Genomic DNA, 18,808 nt, shown 5'->3' with positions numbered 1-18,808 from the left:
CGGCTCCAGCTCGCCCGTGCACCCGCGGCGGAGCTCGCCCACGCCAGCCATGGAGGGCCGCGACGGAGCTCCAGCTCGCCCGCGCGGCCGCGCGCGGAGCTCGCCCGCTCGCTGTTGCTCCCTCTTGTGTGACAGACGGGGGGCGACGGCATTGAAGTGGGACGACCCCGTCCGCTCGTTTTTGGCGAACGGGAACGTCCCGGATATTTGCGGTATATTCCCTACTAGGGACGACCCCATCCCGTATGCTTCCTAACCAAACACTGGCAATAATGGGATCGTCCCGTCCCGTCCCGTCCTCGGAACCAAACGCACCCTAAAAGAACCAAACATGCACTTACTTGCAAGAATTTGGCAAGCATCAAACGTTGGATGGCAAAGCTACGGAATAGTTCGGGGGCGTTTGGATACCAACGGCTAAACTTTAGCCTTGTCACATCGAATGTTCGGATACTAATTAGAAGGACTAAACATAAGCTAATTACAAAACTAATTGCAGAACCCCTAGGCTAAATCGTGAGACGAATCTATTAAGCCTAATTAATCCATCATTAGCGAATGGTTACTGTAGCACCATATTGTCAAATCATGGACTAATTAGACTTAATAAATTCGTCTCGCGATTTAGCCTAGAGATTGTGTAATTAATTTTATAATTAATCTAGGTTTAATACTTCTAATTAGTATCAAACATTCGATGTGATAGGATTAAAATTTAGTCCCCTCCTCCCAAAAACCATAGATAAACAGGTCTGAAAGCCTGCGTCGCCGGTTTACAACTTGGAAGTGAAGTGACTGACAGGCACCATGTTACCAAAAAAGCACTACGCAACGTCACTTCCCTTTTGCTGTCAAGAGAGGAGTAGGGGACCAAGGCCCAGGCTCGAGCTCTCCCATTCTTTTCGGACTCTGCTCGTCGTCGCGGTGTTGTTGGCGAAAGCAACGTTTTTTGGGCAAGGAAACGGGCCTGCAGCGTCCTAGCTCGCGATTGGGCCCTCGCAGCAGATGCCAAAACAAGAAGCCCAATGCGCCATGCGGAGGTTCCAGAGACATCTGAGCCGCGGCGACGTCAGGTTTCTTACCCGGCGCAGGCGAAACGCCTATTTAACTGTGCGCCAGGCTCAACCCTCTGCCTGCCTCCGCCCTGCTTCCCATTTCCACCCAACGAAAGCCAAAAGCCTCGCTGCCCCCACGCCGGCCCGCCCCGCCTCGGCCGCGGAGGCGACCCCTGCCGTTCCCCGCGGCGGCCGTGCCGCGGGCTCTGATCGCCCGCCGCCTCCGCCCCGTGCCTGCCCGGCGCTCGGGCGCCGCCGCCGCTCCCGCGGACGGCCCGGACCGCACCCCCTCGGCGACTTCTGATCCAGCTGCGTCGCGCGACAGCCGTCGGGCGAGTCCGATCCCCGCGGCCGGCGCGGAACGAGACGTTTCCGCTCCCCGAGGTGAGGTCTCCGAACCGGTGGCTCGAATTCGTTGGTTTCCTACGGTTGCTTTGCCGCCGCGGCGTCCCAGATTCGCCCCGCGGTCTCCGTCGAAACCCTAGATGCGCCATTCCTTGCGTCGCGTCTGGGGCGGTATTTGGCCGATTAGGTGCCTGGGCAATGGTTTGAGCCCCTTTGCACAGGATTTTTGGGGTCAATCGATGTCGGTTCGATGTGTATTTGGTCCCGATTTGATGTTTGTCTACTTCACATGGACATTGTCAGAAAGATTCATATGGAGCTCTGAAACTTATGGAAGTTAAATTTCTCTGATTCAGGGGATTTGGGGATTTTGAGGCTGATACGACGGGATCCTGGTGATAATGAGGGGCTACGAGTATGACACCAATGTAAGCTCTAATTTTTACACTTAATTGTGCTTAAGCTCGACCACTTATGACCTATGATCCTTAAAAGCACTATAAATCACATTTCAAGGTGAAATTAGTGTATCATGGAAATGCCAGGTTAGTTTATTGGATGGAGAAAAACTGAGGTAGACAGGGGACCATGTCTCATTTGTGATTTGCTCTGTGGAAAGTAATTATAACAAAACAAAGAGGGAGCCTTAGTATTGACAATCTTGAAAAATCTGTGCAAATGATGATGATTGTCATGTAGGGTTACCATCGAGCAATGGAGGATGAGTACGGAGATGAGTATTATGATCAAGATGAGTATGAGGAGGATGGTTCAGGTGCCGGGGATGAGTATGTTGAGGAGGAAGAACCTCTAGAGGGACAGAAGGAGATCCTTGAATTGAGAGAACGGCTAAAGGAGCAGATTAGGAGAAAGGCAAAGGCTGCTGCAGCCAGCGCAGCTGGCCGCTCGTCTTCTTCCCATGATAGAATTCTACCAACCAGGGAGAACAAGTAAGCATGTTTTATGTACCTATTTCACATTCATCAGCAGCATTTCCTTTCTTTCTTTAAAGAAAATACACTCTTTGAGTTCATCCCATCCAGAAAAATTCAGATTTGCATGGTAAATAATTGTTCCATTCTGAAATGTCTCCTATCACAGAACTGAAAGTTTTCATATACTATGGATCATCATACTCTTTTGTGAGTTGTGTGCCACTGGAAAATTCATGTTTCACTAGCTATTATGTATTTTTTTTATAGTGTGGTTATGATGTTGGTGAACCAATTTTCTTTTAAATTGAGGCGAGCACCATACAATATTTGATGAATAAGGGAAACTTTTAAACACTATGCAGATGATATTTCTGCTGCATATCCTACGATGCTGTTGTTATATAGTCTTGTTCTGTGTTTATGACTTTTCTTTTTCCTGTAGATTTGGCTCCTTCTTCGGACCATCCAAGCCGGTGATTTCTCGACGAGTGATTGAAGAAAGAAAATCATTGAAAGAACTGCATAGCACAATCTCAAGAGATCCGAGGCCTTCTGGAGTACATGTAATACTATGCTCATATGGGTAATTCTTATTAGTGCTGAAACAACATTAAATAACCATTTCCTTTTTTTTTCCTTTTGTAGAGGGACATGCCATCATCCTCCAAAGTCCAAAATAAAGGAAATGGACATCAGCATAAACCCAAGATGGTTAATGAGGTATAAATAATTTGTATTCACTGCATTGTTTGCATGTTTGCTACACTTGAACCTGAAATAATGTATTCACAAAATAGCAGCTGCAATTTGCAGGTAAAGAAGAAGGCTGAGGCACTTAAGGATAACCGGGATTATTCATTTCTACTCTCAGATGATGCTGACCTTTCGTCCTCTCCAAAGGAGAAACCTGCAAATAGATCTTCCTTGACTCAAAAGGCTGGTGAGTTTGAAGTTTGAACTTTAATTTCATTAAACATGGTTTTCCATGTTTCTTTGAATGCTGATTGTTGTTTTCTCGATATTGAAGATCGTGTGGTGATGCACTCAGCAGCAAAGAGCAAGGCACCAACAAGTCAACCTGCACGATTGTCAAATGGATATGGATCTAAGAACACATTGTCAACCCAAAGACATGCTGAAGGTAGGGTAGATTCAATGAGAAAGGAGGTTTTCTCAAATAGAGAAAGGTCTGTTTCACGTGACAATGAGAGGATGAATAGTATTGTTAGAAATGGATCCAACCAGGCAAATACTAGCAAAATTACAAGCCAAAAGCTTCCAACCAAGGGCCCTACTCCTAATAGGCATCCTTCAAGGGATTTGAATGATCCAGCTCTGAGGAAGGGCAATGTAGTGTCGAGGCACGAGATTGACAGACCAAAATCCTCGCAAAGTCAGAGGATGCAGTCAGCTGTTCAGAGACCCCAGCTTTCTTCCCATGGTCAGAGGCCACATCAATCGATGCAGCAGAGGCCGCAGCAGTCATTGCAGAATCGAAGGCTGCAGCAGGTGTCACAGGGTCAGAGGCCACAACAGTCATTGCAGAGTCAAAGGACGCAACAGTCCTTGCAGAGTCAAAGACCACAGCAGTCTTCACATGTTCAGAAATTGCAATCTTCGCAAACTCACAGACCACAGTCGCAAAGTAACAGGTCTCAGTCGTTGCAAGGGCAAAGGCCTCTTTCTTCGCAGTGTCAATACTCGGAGCAAAGAAGACTTCAGGCAAGTGATAGAGTAAAACAAGTAGAAAGGCAGATTAGACCTCCTTCGAAAGCCATGGTAATATTTATTAGCAGAAAATACCTGTTTGCCTTTCTTTTCTGCTTAATGCTATGCCACACATATTTCTTCTATATGAATGAACTCTTCGTTTTGACAGGATAGCTGATGTTTTTCATTTGTTTCTTTATTTTGTCTCCCGTAGCCATCTCGGCCTATCTCTTCCAATGGAATTCGTGATGATCATGCTAAGAGAAAACAAGTGGCGAAAAGAAGATTTGATGAAGATGAAGATGAGGAAGACCCCCTTGCAATGATCAGAAATATGTTCGGGTACTGTCCTTGATAAACTTTTTCTATCTTGTCCATTTGGGTTAGTAATTGTGAGCGTCACCCTCTATAAAAGTGCATATTTTACTAAACAGGGTTGTCAAACTGAGCAAACCAAGCATTTCTCGATTGCAATGGCTGTTCCAAAGTATGGCTTAAAGATAATTGGATTCTAATTTTGGCTTCCACTGCAGGTATGATCCTAGAAGATATGCGGGCAGAGATGAGGATGATAGTGACATGGAAGCAGATTTTGCTACTATAGAGAGGGAAGAGAAAAGAAGGTATTGATTTCTTCTCTTATGAGTACGTTGTACAAATTGAAGAAAAGTTTCTATAATATGGTTATTTCTGTGGCAGTATACCTAATATGATTGTAAGCCTTATGCTAAAGATTTTGCACTGCCTGCACAAAGATAACTTTTAGTATCATAGTGAGCCATTTAGTGGTTCTGTGGGCTCAACCTTGTGCTATTCGATTACATGCTAGGGTCATTCCTGTGCAACGTGTACTCACAGTCCAGAAACATACATGGCATATGCATCGTTAAGCATTCCTTGAGGTTTCCCTGACTTAATGTCCTCTGTTTCTGTATCTGATTTCAACTTTGATCTTGCTTCTTTTCAGTGCGAGGATTGCTAGGCAGGAGGATGAGGAGCAACTCCGCCTAATTGAGGAAGAAGAGAGACGTGAACAGGAGAGGAAGAGGCGGAAGATGGCACGGGGCCGATAGTAACTGAGGATAGCTCCAATACACAGTTATCTTGGATGTTATTCAGCGGCCATATTGCTCGAAGATAAGGCGTGGTCGATCAGACTGCCAATTGGCTGGCAATACTGATGCACTGGTGCATTGCGAACAACCTCAAGCATTGCCGTAAGGATTGACAGGAGAGAAATCAAGAAAGCCGGCAGGTGAGCAATGCAGCAGGGTGTCTTGGCAAAATGTTAGTCGTAGTGGTTCTCAGTCCCTGAACTTGACCGGGACCCTATCTAAACTCTCGTTGGGGTGCTTGGATATGAAAAAGGTTGCCAATGGCGCAGCGCCCCCATCGGATTGTTGGACTGTACATGATTTCTTCTCACTACACTGATTTGTTCTGTTAGCCTCCTAAGGATACCAAATCCACATTGTTGAATTTGTTTGGGTGTAGCAGCTGTGTAATAAACGATATGTTCCAATTTTCAGATACAATTTTGTCCACCAGGTCAGCCGAGATGCTTTTCTGGCAGCTTACTCTGGAGAGAGAGTAGGAGAGCAGAGAGCAGAGCAGAGTACTCAGCTCGGTTCTCACTGCACGTGCACAGGTGACGCCTCGGGGAGCCAATCAGATGCTACGAGCTGTTTCCTTTCCGGAATGGGGCGGATCGCAAGGTATCTTAGGTTAGTCGAATACGGACACATGTTTCTACAGCTGGATTTGCACTGAAACGTTGGTTGTTGATCGATGATGAAGGAAGCTCGAATGCGGATCATGCTAGAGTTGTTGTTCGTCTCCAAATCAGGTTGGTTGACAATAGAAAAGTTCATGGTTTTGCGGCCCAACAAGGACTCCGACGTATCTATCCTACCGTCGTCTATCTTCCTTGCCATCATCAACCTCGAAACCTCGCGGGTCACGCGTCGAGTCGCCGACATGGAAGCAGCAGAGGAGACGCCGAGCGGAGGGGGAGACGACGAGAAAGTCAAATATCCGGTGGGGTTCCGGTTCAAGCCGACGCTCCAGGAGCTCGTGGAGTTCTACCTCCTCCCCAAGCTGCTGGACAACCCGACCGTGCCCAACGATGCCGTCATCGAGGCGGACGCGTACGAGTGCGATCCGGAGATACTGACTAGTAAGCACCACCTGACCTACCTGACCTGAACCCCGTTTCCTTTCTAGTACTCCAGTAACGAAGCACCTGGTTGGCTATGGGCTATTATGGCTGCGATGAATTCTTTACAAATTTAATCTCTTGACAAAACAAAGGTCTTTTTACACTTTGCATATGTATTTCGTGGTGTGATTTGATCCTGATCACACGGTGCGTACGCAGAAAGGTACGAGGCGAGGGGCGCGGACGAGAACTGGTACTTCCTGTCGCCGAGAAGTCGCAGGTACCCGGGAGGGGACCGGCCGACGCGGCGCACGGCCGACAACCGCGGCCGGTGGAAGCCGTCAACGGGGCAGTCGAAGCCGGGGAAGGACGCCGCGGCGGGCCACTCCAAGGCGAAGAAGGTTCTCAAGAAGAACCTCAGCGTCGGCGCGTACGAGTTCACCGAGAACACCCTCGCCTACTACGTGGGCGACCCAAGGAACGAGACCAAGACCAAGTGGCTGATGCATGAGCTCACCGTCCCGGATCCCGAGAAAGAGAAAGACCTCGACAGCCCGACCGCCGAGAAGCCACGCGACCACATGCTGGTCAGTTCTCTCGCTACGTCTGACGACAGTTCACCCTCTGCGATTTTGAAGTGTTGTTTCCCCGCCAATTTCTTGTTTTTGCATCTAATGGCTGTCCTGACTTGAGACTAGTTGTGTTATGCTTGCAGTTGAACAAATACGTCATGTGCAGGATCTACAAGAGCCCGTTGAAAAAATGGAAAGAACTCGAGAACGAGGAGGGTGGCACGAGCTCTGCCTCCGCGTGCGATGAAGAGGTGCCAACCTCGTCGCAGTCCGGGCCGGCGCCGGAGGGCTCCGGGGAGGCATCGGCGCTGACGCCGTTGTCGAGCAAGTGCGCGGGCAAGAGGCCCGCGGCGGAGCAGCCGACGAGCGAGCAAGCCAACGCGCCGAACAAGCGGGCTTCCCAGCACACAATGCGAGCGCCGCCGGTCGGAGTCGGAGCCGCGGGGTACTACGACTACCGCAGGGTACCAGCACAGCTGCCTCCGCTGATGCAATGGCCGCCGGCGATCTACAGTAGCATGCAGGGACCAGTGAAGATGCAGCGACGGCCACCTTTGATGAACGCGCACAACGGGCAGCCGCCGGTGCAGGGGCCGCCGGTGTTGAGGCTATACCCGCCGCACCGGGCCGCAGCAACCGTTCCCAACTCTCTTGGTCGGACGGTGATGATGCGTCCCCCGAACCTAGCCGCCGGCCCACCGGTTCGGCCGCCGTCCTTCCCCCGACCACCGCCACCACAGCAGCAGCAGATGGAGGACATGATGATGCGCTAGCAGCGAGTGTACGCGCAACTGTTAGCTGAGATGAAACTGCAGAAAGCACCGCAGGAGAGGGCGCCCTGCGCAGGGCAGCAACAGATCATGCCGGCGGCGTCCACGCAGCCAGCGTGCTTCGACGAGGGTGCCAATCATCCCGCGGGAACCAAAGTCATGGTCCCTTGCACCCAGTTCCCGGCGCCTCACAACTTCTACCCTTGCAGCGGTGTCCAGCAGCAGCTGCAGCAATCTAGTCCAGCGATCCCAGCGGCCAGTGTTCCTCCCGGCGACCCGGCGCCGGCGGCTGACGACGCGCCCGGTAATAAGCTACCGATGCAAGGAGATGCAAACGAAGGAAGCGGAAACGGGGACTGCAGCGACTACCGCAAGCAACCTTTTGCAGATTTCGCGGCAGGTTTGGCCGCTGCGAAGAATTTTTAAGATGGATCCTGGATGGGACTCGAGTTACACAGCTTTGGGACGCTGATGGGAGGCAACACCGTCAGTTTTTTTTTCTTTTTAACCAAGTTTTCGAATTTTCGTTAACAAAAGGGGGGACAGGGGGTTTTGGCGTTTTGCGCCTTCATCGTCCTTTTCGGAACTAGATAGATTCATAGATACTATGTTTATTTCTTTTTTTGAAACCTTCTTTCGATCGATATACTATTGTTTATACATGTGCATGTGCATGGTTTTGTAAGCTTGTGAATTTATTTGTTGTTTCGAATTCAAACCAATGCATTCGCGTGGGCTTCAATTTCTTGCAAGCTAAATCACCAGAAAAAGCGCACGCATTAGGTAGGTGTTTTGGAATTTTGTTGCCCCCAAACAGGCCGAAGTCGAGGCCTACCTACTGCGGGAACAGGCTGGGCTGCAGCAATGCAGCGATGGGCGGTGTTACGCAACGCCGCGCGGTGGCTCCCGCGCATGTGGTTGGCACGGCAGGTCGGCAGCCGAGCCGAGCCTGACGCTCACGGGGAGCACCCGGCGGACGGAGGATAGCGCGCGGCTGTCTGCGCACACGACGACCCGAGACCCTGGAGCTTCTCGGTGTCTCCGGCGCAGCACGCCAGCGTCGCAAACCGCCCGTGATCGGCCGGAACTTCCCACACCTTGATCGCTCCATCAGCCGTCGCCTCATCCGAGAGCATCTTGCCGACCGCGTCGCGTGCAGGCCGTAGCCGAGCCCATGAAAGAGTAGGCTCTCAACTGTTAAGATGTAAAGCTATTTGGTAAACGTGGTTAGCAAACTCGCATCCCACGGTTCCGCGTTTATATAGTGCCGGAGGCTGTCACAATTACATGGAGATAGATTACAGCTTGACTTTCAAGTACACGGTTAAACCTCCCTATCTCTAACTATCTTCTTATCTGTTACAAGATTGTTACAATATTCTACGTCTTTATCTCATGGAACCAGATAGCTTCATGCGCCTAATCCTTGCTGTACGACGTACCTTGACAGGATTGCCATGCGCTGTACGTGAGCAGGTCTTTAACAAAGTCCTACACCAACACGTTTTCTTAACAGCCCCTCTCAATCTTAACCCGGTTTCTCAACCATGTTAAGATTGTTTCTGAACATCTTGAACTTCTGTGTAGCAAGCGCTTTTGTGAAACCATCCGCTAGTTGATCTCCTGAGGGTATAAACCGAATCTCCAACTGTTTTCTTGTAACCCTTTCTCGAACAAAGTGAAAATCGATCTCAATATGTTTAGCCCTTGCATGAAACACTGGATTTGCTGATAGATATGTTGCTCCAAGGTTATCACACCATAAGCGAGGAATTTGATATTTTACTCCCAATTCTTTTAGCAACGTCTCTACCCAAATTAATTCAGCAGTAGCATTGGCAAGAGATTTGTACTCAGCTTCTGTACTGGATCTTGACACCGTAGGCTGTTTCCTAGCACTCCAGGAAATCAGGTTTGGTCCAAAGAATACAGCAAACCCTCCTGTCGACCGACGATCATCAACACATCCTGCCCAATCAGCATCAGAGAATGCACTAACAAGGACGGAATCTGAAGCTTTAATACTCAATCCCATACTGATTGTTCCTTTGACATATCTCAAAATCCTCTTTGCTGCACTCCAATGAGATGTCGTCGGCGCATGCAAGAACTGACAAACTTTATTTACAGCAAACGCTATATCTGACCGAGTCAGAGTCAAATACTGCAACGCTCCAACTATACTTCGATATCGAGTTGAGTCACCCGGCGACAGGAGCTCACCATCTTCCCTTGACATCTTTTCGATTGATGACAAGGGAGTTGGTGACTCCTTGCAGTTCAGCATACCAACTCTTGTCAAGATATCTCTTGCATATTTTTCTTGGCATAATTGAATACCACCTCGCATTGGCTGCACTTCAATACCAAGAAAATAATTTAAGCTTCCAAGATCCTTGAGAGCAAATTCTTCTTTCAAATCCGTCAGCAGTGCTGTGATAGCCTTGGGTGACGAGCTAGTCACAATAATGTCATCCACATATATAAGCATGAAAATTGTGACACCTCCTTTTGAATAAATAAATAGCGACATATCTGATTTTGAAGCTTTGAACCCAAGATCATACAACTTTGAGCTGAGCCGAGCATACCAGGCTCTAGGAGCTTGTTTCAACCCATATAATGCTTTGTCTAACCTGCACACAAAATTGGGATGTTTTGGATCCTCAAAGCCTGGCGGCTGTCTCATGTACACCTCTTCTTCAAGAACGCCATGTAAAAACGCATTCTGAACGTCCAACTGTCGTAGGCACCATCCTCTGGCAACAGCTATAGACAAGACCAATCGAACCGTAGCAATTTTTACAACAGGACTAAAAGTATCTTCATAATCAATTCCATACCTTTGTTTAAACCCTTTTGCTACGAGCCGAGCTTTGTATCTATCAATGCTTCCATCAGACTTCCTTTTCAGCTTGTAGACCCATTTGCAATCAATGAGATTTACACCTTGCTTGGGTGGAACTAATCGCCATGTTTTATTTCGGTGTAATGCACCAATCTCCTCCTTCATAGCTTGAGTCCAGCGAGGATGACCAAGTGCCTCAACTAGGCCATCAGGCTCTCCTGTCGAGCAAAATCCTGTATACCGAATAGTACCATCTGTATACATTTTGGGTTTGAATATTCCACGCTGCGATCTGGTTGTAACTCGCTGTTGCCCGTCAGCCGTAGAAAATCCGCCGTCCGCGGATGGTCCGTCGTCCGTAGGAGACTCCGCAGCGAATCCGGAGTCGTTCCCCCTTGGCGCTGACGCAGGGGCAGCAGATGAAGCGAGAGTATCCGCTGGAGCTATGCCAGCCGGGTACAGCGTATCCGCTTGGAAGCTGGAGCTGTCCGCCAGCGGATCCATCTGGCCTTCTGTGCTCCCCTGGCTGTTAACCAGAGATGGCAATCCAGTGCCTGAAACAGGATCCGATGCCTCTGTTTGATTCCTGGAGACTTCCTGCGCATCACAATCATCACTGAAAAAATTGTTATGAGGATTAGATAATACCATATCATCACTATTTGCTTCCCCATAGCTGGAACGAAGATGTGAAGGAAGGAGTAATATTTCTTGACGGAGCCTTGCTCCAGCACTTTCATGTAAAGCTTCAAAGGGGAACATTGCTTCATCAAATATGACATCCCGAGAGATATACACTCGCCCTGTCGATATATCGAGGCACTTGTAACCTTTATGGAGAGAACTATAACCGAGGAAAGCACATCGGACAGAGCGGAAAGATAGCTTTTTAGCATTAAAGGGTCTAAGGTTCGGCCAGCAGGCACACCCAAATGTACGAAGAAAGGAATAGTTTGGTTGTTCACGACATAGAAGCTCAAGAGGAGATTGATAATCAGTGACCTTGCTAGGGAGGCGATTTATAAGATAGGTGGCAGCAAGGAATGCCTCATCCCAAAATTTCAAAGGCATAGATGCTTTAGCAAGAAGAGCTAGCCCAACTTCTACTATGTGCCGATGTTTTCTTTCAGCAGACCCATTCTGTTGATGCGCATGGGGACATGAGACCCGATGGGTTATCCCACTCCTTTGAAAGAAGGCGTTTAACTTTTTATACTCACCACCCCAATCTGTTTGCATAGAGAGGATTTTCTTATCAAATTGTCTTTCGACTAATTTTTGGAAGTCTAGAAACACATTGAACACATCTGATTTATTTTTAAGGAGGTAAATCCAAGTGTAGCGACTAAAATCATCAATGAAGCTGACATAATAGGTGAACATCCCAACAGATGTAGGCGCTGGCCCCCATACATCGGAGTGGATCAAAACAAGAGGAGCAGGAGCGGAATTCTCAGATGTGGAATAAGGTAGCTGATGACTTTTAGCTCTTTGGCAAGAATCACACACTGAATTGATAGTATTATTGCTACTAAAAGGTAGGTTATGATCTCTAAGAATACGAGATACTATAGGAAAAGCAGGATGTCCTAGACGACTATGCCACCGTTCTATCGTCGGTTTAACTGCGGCGAGGACTTCTTTGCTTGGGCTGCCATCTGAGTTGTGCGGCACCAAGGGATAGAGACCCCCTTTACATCTTCCTCGATGAAGAATTTTCCTCGTTGCCCGATCCTTGATAAGGAAAAAGTTTGGATGAAATTCAAAAAGAACATTATTGTCAAGGGTGAGGCGATGGACAGATGCAAGATTTTTATGTGAGCTTGGAACATGAAGAATATTTCTCAAGACCAGATTGCGAGAGGGGGTTTGCAAAATAGAATGACCGATATTATTAATCCTCATACCTTGGCCACTTGCAGAGTATACTTGATCTCGACCGTCGTACTTTTCTTGCACAGTCAGCTTCTCCAAATTGGAAGTGATGTGATCTGAGGCGCCACTATCTGCATACCAATTTGTATCAATCCCATATGCTGCAGCAGGGCTAGAGTTGGATGTCTTGTTGCTGTTCGCTTGATTGTCATCATCATATCTATACCAACACTCTCTTGCTGTGTGATTTGGCCGATCACAAATTTGGCACTTTGGCTTGTTGTTTCCCTGGCCGCCACTCCTAAAAGATGGACGAGCATCATCGGCACCACCATAGCTTCGGCCTCCACGATTTCCTCCACGGCCACGGCCAAAGTTCCCACGACCACGTGGGTTATAACCACCACCGCGACCTCTGGATGCAGAATTGGCAGACGACATGTACTGGCTGCCAGAGTTGTCACGCAACATCTCCAGCCTTGTTTCATATGCCATCACCTGAGCATATAATTCGCTCAAAGAAATCTGATCAGTACGACCCATGACAGAAGTAACAATAGGATTATACTCACTGTCCAAGCCAGAAAGAATGAAGGATATCATCTCATCGTCTTCTACTTTCTTCCCAGCGCCGGCAAGCTCGTCGGCGAGTGCTTTCATCTTGTTGAAGTAGACTGATGTCGTCATGCTTCCCTTCTTGAGAGTTGACAATTGCATCCGTAGATGAGTCACTCTTGCTCGGGATTGGGCGGAAAACATATTTTCCAGCGCCGCCCACACTTCTGCAGATGAGGACAGGGTTGCAACCTGTCCGAGCACGTCCTTTGTAACTGAGTTGAATAGGAACGCGAGAATTTGCTGGTCTTGCGCCAGCCATGAGGAATATGCCGGGTTGCTGACAATCTCCTTGGATTTGTCCTCCCTGACGATCTCCAGAAACTCAGATGGGGCTTTGACGGATCCCTCTAGGATTCCCAATAGCTGCACCCCTCTGATGGGTGGAAGAACTTGCGCCTTCCACAACATGTAATTATCTCTGGTAAGCTTCTCGGTGACTTGGGGACCAAGCGGCGCCAATGCTGTCGCCGAGGAAGAGGATTGTCGCCATGACGTCGACGCTTCTTAGATGAAGATGGCTCTGATTACCATGTTAAGATGTAAAGCTATTTGGTAAACGTGGTTAGCAAACTCGCATCCCACGGTTCCGCGTTTATATAGTGCCGGAGGCTGTCACAATTACATGGAGATAGATTACAGCTTGACTTTCAAGTACACGGTTAAACCTCCCTATCTCTAACTATCTTCTTATTTGTTACAAGATTGTTACAATATTCTACGTCTTTATCTCATGGAACCAGATAGCTTCATGCGCCTAATCCTTGCTGTACGACGTACCTTGACAGGATTGCCATGCGCTGTACGTGAGCAGGTCTTTAACAAAGTCCTACACCAACACGTTTTCTTAACATCAACTACTGCGGAAACAGGCTGGGCTGCAAGCCTGCAACAATGCAGGCTGCAGCGACAGCCGACAGCGATTCGTTGACCTCACGCTCGTGAAACCAACCGTTCGACGCTGGCTGTGCAACAGAAACGTGCGCGCCCTGTAGCAAAGAGACTTAGGCCTAGTTCCCAATTTGGGAGTGGCAAAATTGGCATTTTGCCATAAATGCGCAACTGTAGCGTTTCGTTTGTATTTGTGAATTATTGTCCAAATATTGACTAATTAGGTTCAAAAGATTCGTCTCGCAAAGTACAACAAAACTGTGCAATTAGTTTTTGATTTCATCTACATTTAGTACTCAATGCATGTACCACAAGTTTGATGTGATGGAGAATTTTCTTTTTGCATAGTGTCAAAGTTGGGAGTTTGGAAAAAACTAAACATGACCTGAAAGAGGGACCAGAGAATCCTGACCCAACACCGCGCGGTGGCTCCCGCAACGCCTGGCTGGCACGGCAGGTCGGCAGCCGAGCCGAGCCTGAAGCTGACGGGGAGCACCCGGCGGACGGAGGATAGCGCGAGGCTGCCTGCGCACACGACGACCCGAGAGGGCGAGACCCTAGAGCTTCCCGGTGTCCCTGGCGCAACACGCCAGTGTCGAAAACCCTTATCCGAGAGCATCTTCCCTTGCCGACCGCGTCCCGGGACGCACAAAAAAAGATTCGAATTTCTGTCACTGCAACTGTAACCCTGGACTCCCGCAGACCGGCGCCTTCCTTGTCTTATCTCGGGTTGTCTTATCTCGGGGTCCGGCCTTCGATCCAACCAAGCAGCACGTGCCAACAACGCTCGTAGCAGGGATCACTAGGCACAGGCCAATGGAATCGCCGGAAACCGTGGGGGGAAATCAAGGCACGCGGCGAGACATTTGGGGTGGCACCGTGCAAGCGCAAATGCCTGACGGCGACATCCGTTGGTAGCCAAGCCGGCGGGCGGGCGCACCGGGGCAACACATGACAGTGAAACATTCGTTCATCATGATGATGTCAAAGGATTGGGCTTGGTGAGGCACGCCCGCAGTCATTTTCATTTTACCCGAGGTCGTCCAACTTTTTATCGCCCGTCAATCCCTCACGGATCGATCATGGATGCTAGTACTTCACGTCATTGATTGCGTACCCACTGCACTTCACTGGCCTGCTTCGTTTATGGCGTTCATCCGCGCTGCAGAGGATCTCCGGCCGGCCCGCCGTTCGTCACCGATGACGAACGCGCTACGCCCCACGCCGCTGCGCCGTTGCTGCCTAGCCGCGAGCTTTCCAGCAAAATCCGAAAAACGGGCGTGCACCCGTAACAAGGTCCCAGCGTAGTGCGTAGCTGAAGCCACATGCCAGCGAGCCAATCACTTCCTGTGTCGCCATGCACTTTTTTGGTCCGGTTTGTCAAAGTTGATCGCTATGGATTGGTCATCCCACTCGATCACGCGCCGCCAATTTTTTGCTTAAGTATTACCCCCAGCGATCCAGTGCGACATTTCCGATGGACACACGAACCGCAAGTGGTTTCCACAAATGCTGTGGTGCGTGTGTGTATATATAGCCCACCGGTCCACAAAAGTTCTACGCCTCTGGAACCGGAAGCACACCTACAGCACTACACAGCACACACACGATCTGAACTTCCTCTGACAAGCCCGATGACGGTTGAAGCGCTGGAATCGGTCGCCGTGGTGGCCGTGCCGTTCCCGGCGCAGGGCCACCTGAACCAGCTGCTCCACCTGTCGCTGCTGCTCGCGTCGCGGGGGCTCCCCGTGCACTACGCTGCGCCCCCGCCGCACGTCCGCCAGGCGCGCGAGCGCGTGCACGGCTGGGACCCCGGCGCCCTCAGCTCCATCGAGTTCCACGACCTCAACGTCCCCGAGTACGACTCCCCGGCCCCGGACCCGGCGGCGCCCTCACCGTTCCCGAACCACCTCATGCCCATGTTCGAGGCCTTCACCGCCGCGGCGCGCGCCCCGCTCGGCGCGCTCCTCGCCCGCCTGTCCACCACCTACCGCCGCGTCGCCGTCGTGTTCGACCGCCTCAACGCCTTCGCCGCGACCGAGGCGGCGCGGCTCGCCAACGGCGAGGCGTTCGGGCTGCAGTGCGTGGCCATGTCGTACAACATCGGGTGGCTGGACCCCGGGCACCGGCTCCTGCGCGACTACGACCTCCAGTTCCTCCCCGTGGACGCGTGCATGTCCAAGGAGTTCGTGGATTTCGTCCTGCGGATGGAGCTGGACGAGCAGGTCGCGCCGGTCGCCGGCGTGGTCATGAACACATGCCGGGTGCTGGAGGGCGAGTTCATCGACGTGGTTGCCGCGTCGCCTCAGTTCCAAGGGCAGAGGCTTTTCGGGGTCGGGCCGCTGAACCCGCTGCTCGACGCGGACGCCCGGAAGCCAGGACAGGCGCGGCACGAGTGCCTGGAGTGGCTCGACACGCAGCCGCCGGCGTCCGTGCTCTACGTCTCCTTCGGCACGACGTCGTGTTTCCGCGCCGAACAAATCGCCGAGCTCGCGGCGGCACTGAAGGGCAGCAATCAGCGTTTCATCTGGGTACTCCGCGACGCTGACCGAGCGGACATATTCGCTGACTCCGGCGAGAACCGGCACGCCAAGTTCCTGTCCGAGTTCACGAAGGAAACCGAGGGGACGGGTATGGTGATCACCGGGTGGGCGCCGCAGCTGGAGATCCTCGCTCACGGTGCCACGGCGGCGTTCATGAGTCATTGTGGTTGGAACTCAACCATGGAAAGCCTAAGTCACGGGAAGCCGGTGCTTGCATGGCCCATGCACTCCGACCAGCCATGGGACTCGGAGTTGTTGTGCAAGTACCTCAAGGCCGGCCTCCTCGTCAGGCCCTGGGAGAAGCACGGTGAAACAATACCGGCAGAGGCCATCCAGAAGGTTATCGAGGAAGCAATGCTGTCAGACTCAGACAGCGGGATGGCGGTGCGGGAGCGGGCCAAGGAGCTCGGAAAGGCGCTCCGCGCCTCCGTGGCCGACGGCGGGAGTTCACGCAAGGATCTCGACGACTTCATTGGGTACATCACGAGATGAACATACGACGCATGTGGGGGAAACACTTATGGTGCTTTGAGCGGTCGAGTGGTTCAGTTTGATTTTTCATAGGGAAAAAATAATTTCAATGCACCGTACCACACAGAAGTTTAAAAATATACCTTTTCTGTTCACTTCATGACATTTGTACGCCGGAGCTGTTAACACATGGACATTTGTGATTGGCGGTTTCGGACAAATGCTAAGGCGACTCATCAGCATTCTTCCATCTCAATCCGGTTTTATCCATCTCAAAGAGTCAAAGTGCATCCGGCTTCCTCCCTCCTCGTCGTATAAGCATATGATTGATGAAGTTGCTATCGGTGACCAAATCACCTACAACTAAAAGAGTAATGCTAGTTGAGCACCTCTCACAAGTTGAGGATTTCGCAGGTATCTCGCTGTCGACGGGCATATTACCTACTATTAATAAAAAAATAATGCTAACTCAATTAAATTTTAGAATAAATTAAAAAATATGAGCATCCGTAACTCATCAATAACTCGAAATCAGGTAGGTGGATTCCACCATAAGTAATTTTAATTTTACACTTTTATTTTTTGTCCTGATGCGGATGATAAATGACACTCAATTTTAGAAAGGCTGACAGCGGGATGCCGGCGCGGGAGGGCCAAGGAGCTCGGAGAGGCGCTCCGCGCCTTCATGGCCGACAGTGGGAGTTTGCGCAAGGATCTCGACGACTTCATTGTGTACATCACGACTCAGCGGTCGAGTGGTTCACTAAGATTTTTGATAGCAAAAAATAATTTCACAATGTACCGCACAGAAGTTCAAAAGATACTGTTTTCTGTTCACTTCGTGTCATTTGTATGCCGGAGCTGTTAACACATAGGCATTTGTGATTGGTGGTTTCGGACTGTTGGCGCTAAAGATCAGCCAATTGAATCTCAGCGTCGGACACATGATCCGGAAGAATCTGCTTAACTCCTGTTCGGGTAATCGCCCTGGTGCGGTTCGTGTGGCGTGCCAACCAATCTGACCTATTGATTGGTAAGGAAAGAAACGTGTCAGATCCCAGAGGTTGCGATCGACTGAGGTTCCGATCTCGAGGAAGCTTATCAGCAAATCGGCCGATTTGCTATAATAAGGAAATCGGCTATGGCGTAGCCGACCACTAGGTAACGTTTGTAAAGGAAACTACCAGAGTAAACTAGACAACGCTACAGTAGCAACACTTGAAACAGATCTAATCGGCTATGCGAAAGTGATAGATAAGCGATAAAGATAAATAAGCCGAAAGCTCTAATTCCAAGCTGGATAACTAGTGATAAAACTATAACAGAGGGTAAAACCTAGAATTCTAGTAAATATCGATAACTGATGAATAAATCTAAACGAAACGACAGCGATGCGCCCGAAGTCAAAGCTTAGATGTTACTCGATAAACGAAACTTACTGAATCGACCAGAGATCAAGTCGATGCAGTCCTGCCAACCCGTACGAACTCGTGAAAGGAAGAAAAGTATTGGCGAAGTCGCCGACTTGAAAGTAAAGTACTAGGAAATAGTAGATTGTTGTATTGATTTGATGTTGTGTTTACAGATCTCTAAAGATGGCTATTTATAGCCTGTTACAACCAACCTCTTTAACCGACTAGGACTCTATCTCTAATTTTAAACGAAAACGAATATTTACAAGCATAACTCGTATCGGAGTTGGTCGTCACGCTCCTGTGGGCCAATCCCCCTTTGTTTTCTCTTTGTAATCCACTTTAAGTCCATATTGGCCCAATTGCCCCAGCCTCTTAATCGGCCGATTTCTACCAACTCCATCCGCCAAAACACTGCAGCGCCAATCGGCCGATCTCCAACTGTAGCACCAATCGGCCGATTCCTAATCGTGACCTTTTCATCTCGCCGCATCAGCTGATCCTTTCCTTTCTTGACGCCGATTCCATACGTGTCAAAATCTGACGTCAACACGGACAAATCCCAAGGCGACTCGTCAGCACTCTTCCTTCTCAACCCCTTTTTTCCA

General features: G+C 49.8%; 3 protein-coding genes across 5 annotated transcripts; all 3 read left to right on the top strand.

Annotated features, from left to right (window-relative positions):
* The first annotated feature begins 1,130 nt into the window (after nucleotides 1-1,130).
* LOC101779272 (trichohyalin) lies at nucleotides 1,131-5,575 on the top strand. The gene is made up of 10 exons (XM_004976411.3): nucleotides 1,131-1,439; nucleotides 1,757-1,828; nucleotides 2,100-2,350; nucleotides 2,778-2,898; nucleotides 2,981-3,055; nucleotides 3,149-3,275; nucleotides 3,363-4,114; nucleotides 4,260-4,387; nucleotides 4,579-4,668; nucleotides 5,013-5,575. Exons 2-10 carry the CDS (start codon nucleotides 1,802-1,804, stop codon nucleotides 5,116-5,118), a joined length of 1,677 nt encoding a protein of 558 aa, XP_004976468.1. The 5' UTR covers nucleotides 1,131-1,439; nucleotides 1,757-1,801; the 3' UTR covers nucleotides 5,119-5,575.
* A 50-nt stretch (nucleotides 5,576-5,625) lies between these two features.
* LOC101779938 (protein CUP-SHAPED COTYLEDON 1) lies at nucleotides 5,626-8,230 on the top strand. 3 transcript variants are annotated; one of them, XM_004976414.3, is made up of 4 exons: nucleotides 5,626-5,760; nucleotides 5,843-6,221; nucleotides 6,423-6,790; nucleotides 6,919-8,230. In XM_004976414.3, the coding sequence occupies exons 2-4, from the start codon at nucleotides 5,852-5,854 to the stop codon at nucleotides 7,546-7,548; spliced, it is 1,368 nt and encodes a 455-aa protein (XP_004976471.1). In that variant the 5' UTR covers nucleotides 5,626-5,760; nucleotides 5,843-5,851; the 3' UTR covers nucleotides 7,549-8,230. The 3 variants fall into 3 exon arrangements, with proteins under 3 accessions (XP_004976471.1, XP_022684034.1, XP_004976470.1); XM_022828299.1 differs by having other exon boundaries at nucleotides 5,649-5,769; XM_004976413.3 differs by lacking the exon at nucleotides 5,626-5,760 and having other exon boundaries at nucleotides 5,808-6,221.
* Nucleotides 8,231-15,266: 7,036 nt separating this feature from the next.
* LOC101778864 (cis-zeatin O-glucosyltransferase 1) lies at nucleotides 15,267-17,005 on the top strand. Its single transcript, XM_022828051.1, has one exon. It carries the CDS (start codon nucleotides 15,409-15,411, stop codon nucleotides 16,807-16,809), a length of 1,401 nt encoding a protein of 466 aa, XP_022683786.1. The 5' UTR covers nucleotides 15,267-15,408; the 3' UTR covers nucleotides 16,810-17,005.
* The last annotated feature ends 1,803 nt before the right edge of the window (nucleotides 17,006-18,808 follow it).

The sequence above is a fragment of the Setaria italica genome, chromosome VII, assembly GCF_000263155.2.
Source record: "Setaria italica strain Yugu1 chromosome VII, Setaria_italica_v2.0, whole genome shotgun sequence".
NCBI lineage: Eukaryota > Viridiplantae > Streptophyta > Magnoliopsida > Poales > Poaceae > Setaria > Setaria italica.
This window is presented reverse-complemented; position numbering and strand designations above follow the sequence as displayed.

Coding starts and splice junctions, on each gene's coding strand:
- LOC101779272 (XM_004976411.3), top strand. CDS start 1,802: ATGAGGGGCTACGAGTATGACACCAAT. Junction 2,899..2,980: donor CGAGGCCTTCTGGAGTACAT/GTAATACTATGC, acceptor TTCCTTTTGTAG/AGGGACATGCCATCATCCTC. Junction 3,056..3,148: donor AACCCAAGATGGTTAATGAG/GTATAAATAATT, acceptor TGCAATTTGCAG/GTAAAGAAGAAGGCTGAGGC.
- LOC101778864 (XM_022828051.1), top strand. CDS start 15,409: ATGACGGTTGAAGCGCTGGAATCGGTCGCCGTGGTGGCCGTGCCGTTC.
- LOC101779938 (XM_004976413.3), top strand. CDS start 5,834: ATGATGAAGGAAGCTCGAATGCGGATCATGCTAGAGTTGTTGTTCGTC. Junction 6,222..6,422: donor CGATCCGGAGATACTGACTA/GTAAGCACCACC, acceptor GTGCGTACGCAG/AAAGGTACGAGGCGAGGGGC. Junction 6,791..6,918: donor AGCCACGCGACCACATGCTG/GTCAGTTCTCTC, acceptor TTATGCTTGCAG/TTGAACAAATACGTCATGTG.